This window comes from Chrysemys picta, unplaced genomic scaffold, assembly GCF_011386835.1.
Source record: "Chrysemys picta bellii isolate R12L10 unplaced genomic scaffold, ASM1138683v2 scaf2118, whole genome shotgun sequence".
NCBI classification, from domain to species: domain Eukaryota; kingdom Metazoa; phylum Chordata; order Testudines; family Emydidae; genus Chrysemys; species Chrysemys picta.
Window position 1 is genome coordinate 1 of NW_027054822.1, and position 7,464 is coordinate 7,464.

Consider the following 7,464-nt stretch of genomic DNA (forward strand, 5'->3'; position numbering starts at 1 on the left):
AGGCACCCCCCCCCCGCGGCAGCTCCCCACCCCGCACCCTGAGGCACCCCCCCCACTCCAGCTCACCCCTGCTCTGCCTCCTCCCCAAGCACGCTGTGGCTGCTTCACTTCAATCAGCTTAGGCGCCGCAAGCCTGGGAGGCGGGAGAAGTGAAGCAGCCACGGCGTGCTTGGGGAGGAGGCGGGGCACGGGTGAGTTGAGGCGGGGAGTTCCCCTGCATGCGCCCCCCCCTTGCTGCAGGCGGCCCTCCCCGCGCTCCACTGCCCCAGCTCCCTCCGCCTAAATGCCGGCGGTGACCAGGGCGGCCGAAGATCCGGCCTCCGCAGTTGCTGCTGAAGAAAATGGCACCCCCCAAATCCTAGTGCCCTAGGCGACCGCCTAGGTCGCCTAAATGGTTGCACCGGCCCTGATTGGAAGGTATTTACATGCCAGAGATGCTAAACATTCGTATGCCCCTTCATGCTTTGGCCACCATTCCAGAGGACATTCTTTCATGCTGATGATGCTCGTTAAAAGAATAATGGTTAAATAAATTTGTGACTGAACTCCTTGGGGGAGAATTGTATGCCCCTACTCTGTTTTACCCGCATTCTGCCATATATTTTGTGTTGTGGCAGTCTTGAATAATGACCCACCACATGTTGTTCGATTTAAGAACACTTTCACTGCAGATTTGACAAAAGGCAAAGAAGGTACCAATGTGAGATTTCTAAAGATAACTATAGCACTCAACCCAAGATTTAGGAATCTGAAGTGCCTTCCAAAATCTGAGATGGACGAGGTGTAGCACAAGCTTTCAGAAGTCTAAAAAGAGCAAAATTTAAATGTGGAAACTACCGAACCCTAACCACCAAAAAAGAAAATCAACCTTCTCTTGGTGGCATCTGACTCACATTATGAAAATGAACATGTGTCTGTCCACAGTGCTTTGGATCATTATTGAGCAGAACCCGTCATCAGCATGGAAGCATGTCCTCTGGAATGGTGTGCAAAGTAAAAAGGGACATATGACTCTACCGCATCTGGCACAAAAATGTTTTGTGACTCCGGCTACAACGGTGCCATGTGAACGTCTTTTCTCACTTTCAGGTGACTTTGTAAACACGAAGCAGGCAGCATTATCTCCCATATATGTAAACAAACTTGTTTGTCTGAGCAATTGGCTGAACAAGAAGTAGGACTGAGTGGAGTGGTAGACGCTAAAGTTTTATGTTGTTTTATTTTTGAGAGCAGTTATTTTTTATAGATAATTCTACATTTGTAAGTTCAACTTTCATGATAAAGAGATTGCACTACAGTACTTGTATTAGGTGAATTGAAAAAATACTCTTTCTTTTGTTTCTTTTTTACAGTGCAAATATTTGTAATGAAAATAAATATAAAGGGAGCACTGTACACTTTGTATTCTGTCTTTAATTGAAATCAATATATTTGAAAATGTAGAAAACATCCAAAATATTGAAGTAAATGATATTCTATTATTGTTTAACTGTACGATTAATAGCGATAATTTTTTAATCACTTGACTGCCCTAGTTCTCAGTCTTTACCCATCCTATCACTAAATGACTCCTTAAGGGTATTTGGAACCTCTGTCTGGAAATTCAAGTTCCCACCCCACGCTGGGACCTTAACGTAGTACTGCGGTGTCTCACTGGTCCCCCATTCGAACCCATAATGATATGTTTACTCATGCACCTATCGATGAAGGTGGCCTTCCTCATTGCTATCACATCCATATGATGAGTGGGAGAACTAGGGGCTCACAGCATACCCTCCATATACAATCTTCTTCAAAGACAAGGTCACTTTAAGACTGCATCTTAGATTTCTACCCAAAATATCTTTCTCATTCCACCTGCATTCAACCCATCCACCTGCCATCGTTCTTCCCTAAACCTCAGGAGAACAAATGAGAGGCAAAGTTCCACACTCTAGATGTCAGATGGGCATTAGCATTCTATATTGAAAGGACAACTGAAAAAGGCTAATATAGTGCCCATCTTTAAAAAAGGGAAGAAGGAGAACCCAGGGAACTACAGACCACTCAGCCTCAACTCAGTCCCTGGAAAAATCATGGAGCAGGAATCCATTTTGAAGCACTTGGAGGAGAGGAAGGTGATCAGGAACAGTCAACATGGATTCACCAAGGGCAAGTCATGCCTGATCAACTGATTGCCTTCTATGATGAAATAACTGGCTCTATGGATATGCGGATAGGGATGGACATGATATATCTTGACTTTAGCAAAGCTTTTGATATGGTCTCTCACAGTATTCTTGCCATCAAGTTAAAAAAGTATGGATTGGATTATTGGACTATAAGGTGGATAGAATGCTAGCTAGATCGTCAGGTTCAGTGGGTAGTGATCAACAGCTCGATGTCTAGTTGGCAGCCAGTATCAAGCAGAGTGTCCCAGAGGTCAGTCCTGGAGCCGGTTTTGTTCAAATTTTTCATTAATGATCTGGATGATGGAATGGATTGCACCCTCAGAAAATTTGTGGATGACACTAAGATGGGGACAGAGGTAGATACACTACAGGGTAGGGATAGGCTCCAGAGTGACCTAGAAAAATTGGAGGATTGGGTCATAAGAAATCCGATGAGATTCAACAAGGACTAGTGCAGAGTCCTGCACTTAGGATGGAAGAATCCCATGCACTGCTACAGAATAGAGACCGGCTGGCTAAGCGCCAATTCTGCAGAAAAGGACTTAGGGATTACAGTCGTTGAGAAGCCGGATATGAGTCAACAGTGTGCCCTTGTTGCCAAGAAGACAACCGGCATATTGGGCTGCATTAGTAGGAGCATTGCCAGCAGATCGAGGGAAGTGATTATTCCCCTCTATTTGGCACTGGTGAGGCTACACCTGGAGTATTGTGTCCAGTTTTGGTCCCCCTACAAAAGGGATGTGGGCAAATTGGAGAGAGTCCAGCGGAGGGCAACGGACATGATTGGGGCCTGGGGCACATGACTTACGAAGATAGGCTGAGGGAACTGGGGTTATTTAGTCTGCAGAAGAGACGAGTGAGGGGGGATTTGATAGCAGCCTTCACCTACCCAAAGAGGGGTTCCAAAGAGGATGGAGCTCGGCTGTTCTCAGTGGTGGCAGATGACAGCACAAGGAGCAATGGTCTCAAGTTGCAGTAGGGGAGGTCTAGGTTGGATATTAGGAAACATTATTTCACTAGGAGGGTTGTGAAGCACTGGATTGGGTTACCTAGGGAGGTGGTGGAATCTCCATCCTTAGAGGTTTTTAAGGCCCGGCTTGACAAAGCCTTGGCTGGGATGATTTAGTTGGTGTTGGGCCTGTTTTCGACTAGATGATGTCCTGAGGTCTCTTCCAAACCTAATATTCTATGATTCTAAGACAAGGCTGAAATCTGAGCTGTGTGGAAAGCTGTTTTTGTGGCTGTAGTTTTTAGCTGTTTCTTTAATAAATTCTTCCTGTTTAAGAAGGACTGAAATTCCACTGATCACGACAAACAAATAGCCTCACTGCATCTAACACAATGCAGAGGAGCAATGCCAGTGCATGGCCAGAACAATGGTGCTGGGGGTCAGGACTCCTGGTTCTTATTCTCAGCCCTGCCACTGACTCATTGTGTGGCCTTGGGTAAATCACTTTACCTCTGTGTGGCTCAGTCCATCAATAACATGGAGATAACGCTGTTAGGGGGCTTATTCCTTCACCCTCTCACTTCCCTGGTCCTTCTCGCATGAACAGAGAGCAGCAATACCCGAACTCTGAAGGTGCAAACAATTCGATGTTCATTGGGGTGAACTTCCAGCAAGCAATGATTCCAAGTTCCTTCCTCAGTGTCCCCCTTCCCAGCTCTGACATCACAGAGCCTTGCCTGTGTCCCTGTTCCCATTCCCCCCGCCCCTTTAGCGAAACATGATTCCAATTCCCCGACCCCATTCCCTGTTCCCATCCCCCCCCCTTACTTCCTGATTGACTGCAGACTATATAGTAAAGCTTGAGTTCTGCTTAGCTGTAACTGAACCAATCATTTTACTGAAATGTAACTAATCAATTCTAACATATTGTAACATGATTATTTAACCAATTATATCCTATTCCCTTAATTGGTTTACACCCAACAAAATTAATTATACAGCAGACAGAAACAATCACAGAACCAGAGAGAGATTATACAGACAATCAATAGGGAAGTGGAGACTACAGTGACAGAACAATACAGAAATGAGGATTTCACATCCCAGCTATTGATAAGTGAGTTCTTGCCAGACAGGATGCTATCAAACTGTCTCCTTTTACATCTTCTAGGCTCTTCCCTTTCTCTGGAGGTGACAGGAATATCAGGACAGGATTGTGTTCCTAACAGCCCCTTAGCACCTTATTTCCATGTGACTAGTTTGGAATGTGAGGATGTGACCGTTCACTTCCCAGTTTATGGCTACCTCTGCTCCTTAGCCCAAGGCTTTAGCCTAAGAACCAGGCCTCAGACTGTCACAGTGAGAAAAGGCCCTTACACCGGCAGACAGTGATTGTAATTCTTTCTTTTATACCTCTATAATTAGCTACGTGGTAAGAATACACCTAAATTCTTAAAGTCTAGGCCTTTGCAGACAGGCCTGAATATCTATATCCTAACAAACGCTGTCTGGCAGCCTCACTAAAGGGATTCTAGACGTAGTGATCAAAAAGTCATGCAGAGCGTATGTTAGACTCAGCTTCACTGTTCGGCTTCAGCCCCTGGGCAATGGCTGCCCTGTAGTTCCAGATAAGTTGCCGTTTATATGTGTAAATACCTGGCTAATGGTAGCTGTGCCATTTATCTCCCTCCCTGTGGGCACCGAAGCCATCCCAGCCTCTGCCCAGCATCCCGCCTTCCCAGCTAATGCAGGGGAGCATCCTTCCGCCTCTCTCAGCTGTTGTCCTCCTAGCTTCAAAGCTGATCCCTGTCCCTGCCCCCCGAGGCCTGGCTTAGGGCAAAGGGCTCCCAGCCCATACCCAGGGCAGGGACCCTGCCTGCTACAGGTTCCCAGTCGGGAGGAACAAAAGGGAACCAACAGCTAAAGAAATAAGCCACACAAGGGTCTCTTCCCTCAGGACTTTGTAGCTGTAGGGTCCACAAACTGTATGATGCACAATCTCACCCGCCTACGACACAACCTGGTCTCAACCCCCCAGCTTCTTTTATACGGATTCCGGGCTTCCCTCTCCACTTCTCATCCGCCTGTCAGCCCCAGCACTGCGTCCTTTCTGCACTCACTGCAGGCTCCTTGTCAGCCTCCAGCAGCTCCTGTCCCAGCCCCGAAGCACAGTGAGCACATCTGGGCGAGGAGGGAGGTCGGGATGATCCACAAAGTTTATGGGGTTGGGGAGGAAAGGAGCGAGCAACAGGGCTGTGACTCTGGAGAAAGTGGCAGAACAGGTGGGGCTGTGCGGGAAGAGTGGAGAAGGGAGCGGGGCCTTGTGGGACTACTTGGGACAGGGGGAGGGGTTTTCTGGAAAGAGGTGGGGCAGGGGCCAGAACCTTGGGGAATAGGCAGGGAAGGGCACATGGCCTCAGCGGTCCAGTTACCAGCAATTAGAGTGATTCTAATCCTGTAAGTTAGTGAGTTGTACACAGACTGATTCCTCAGTTTGTCATGCTTACACAGCACAGTAAGGCCATGAAAGGGATTAATGTCACTTTGACTGTCCAGTCAGTGATTCACGGAAGAGGGCCCAGTGCCATGTCACCAGCCAGGAGGTCAGTCTGAGACCCAGAGCAGCAGGAGAAAACTTTAGCCTCCTTCATGAGTAAAGAGCTGGAGCAGCCTCCCACGGATCTCTTTGGTCCTCACCCCATAGATGATGGGATTTAGAGCGGGGGGCATTGAGTGGTACACATTGGCAATGAGAATGTGGAAATACCCAGGCACATTCTGGCCAACCCGGTATATGAGGGAGATGAAGAGATTTGGGATGTAAAAGGCTAAAATGACAAAGAGGTGGGAGCTGCAGGTCCCAAAAGTCTTGAGCCGGGTATCCTTTGTGGGGAGGCTGAAGATGGCCCTGAGGATCTGGGTATAGGACACGGCAATAAAAATCATATCCAGACCCTTCACACAGAACAGCACAGAGAGGCCGTAGTAACTGCTGACACGGGTATCGGCGCAGGCCAGATTCACCACGGCCATGTGTGCGCAGTACGGTTGGGGGATGATGTTGGTTCTGCAATATGGCCACTGCCTCGCCAGGAGGACAAGGGGCAGTATGACCACGCAGCCGCGCAGCATCACAACCAGGCTGATCTTGGCTACAACTGGGTTTGTCAGGATGGCGGAATGTCTCAGGGGGTTGCAGATGGCCACGTAGCGATCCAGGGCCATGGCCACAAAGATCCCAGACTCCATCTCTATGAAGCAGTGAATGAAGTACATCTGGGTGAAGCAGGCACTGAAATCGATCTCCCTGGAATTGAACCAGAAGATGCTCAGCGTTTTGGGTAGAGTAGATGTAGTCAGGACCAGGTCGGTGATGGCCAGCATGCAGAGGAAATAGTACATGGGCTCATGGAGGCTTGGCTCCGTCTTCACGATGAACAGGATGGTGAAGTTCCCCAAGATGGCTATGATGTACATGGTGCAGAAGGGGATGGAGATCCAGATGTGGGCCGTCTCCAGCCCAGGAATGCCCAGCAGGATGAAGGTGGAGGGGTTCTTGAAAGCAGTTGTGTTGGAATCCGACATGGAGTAGGGGAGAAAGTGTACAACTCCGAGACAGAACAGTGTCTCCTGCATGTACCGTACCTTCCCCTAACTTCCTGTATGTGCCCAGGGTCTAGGGTGATGGTTGCAGTAAAAATGCCTGTATGGAAAGAGAATGTTAATTTGAGACATTAAATGTACTACTGGAGGCTGTTCTAATGGGTGAAGCAGATTGGTTGCTCTTTGCACCCTAAAAAATGACATTTTATTGAGGTAAATGAATTGTGAACACATGACCCTACTAATGCCAATTCCATATTTTATATTGCCCCTTGCCTCAATAATTCCTACACATCCTGGTGTGAGAAACTTTAATAGGCAGCAGCAGGAAACAAGAGTGTGGATACTGGTTATCCTCCATTGTTCCTTAATGCAATGAAACCCAGGCTAGAGAGTCCATGCTCAAGGGAGTTCCCCATTCACCCAGTTGCTCAAAATCTGAGAGAGAAAAAAAAAGAACAAAGCTTTGATTAAACATGTACCAGAGGAAAACATCCCAACTAGAAGACACCACGGGGAAAGATCTGGGCGTCATTGATAGCAGCTCGACGGAAAAACCTGTTCATTTGCAGAATTGGCCAAAACAAAGACAATGATGGGATGCCTAAGGAATGGGATGGAGAATACCTTACTCTGGACATGTGCTCAGTTTTTGTCACCCAGTCTCTATAAAGGATATAGAAGATTGAAAGGGGATTTCTGAGACAGGCTGTGAGAATGGGGGAGGCTGCCATATGCGGA

At 47.6% G+C, this 7,464-nt stretch overlaps 1 protein-coding gene across 1 annotated transcript; it reads right to left on the reverse strand.

Moving 5' to 3' along the window:
* Positions 1-5,757: 5,757 nt before the first annotated feature.
* LOC135980184 (olfactory receptor 52M1-like) lies at positions 5,758-6,756 on the reverse strand. Its single transcript, XM_065580237.1, has one exon. It carries the CDS (start codon positions 6,754-6,756, stop codon positions 5,758-5,760), a length of 999 nt encoding a protein of 332 aa, XP_065436309.1.
* Between the last annotated feature and the right edge of the window lie 708 nt (positions 6,757-7,464).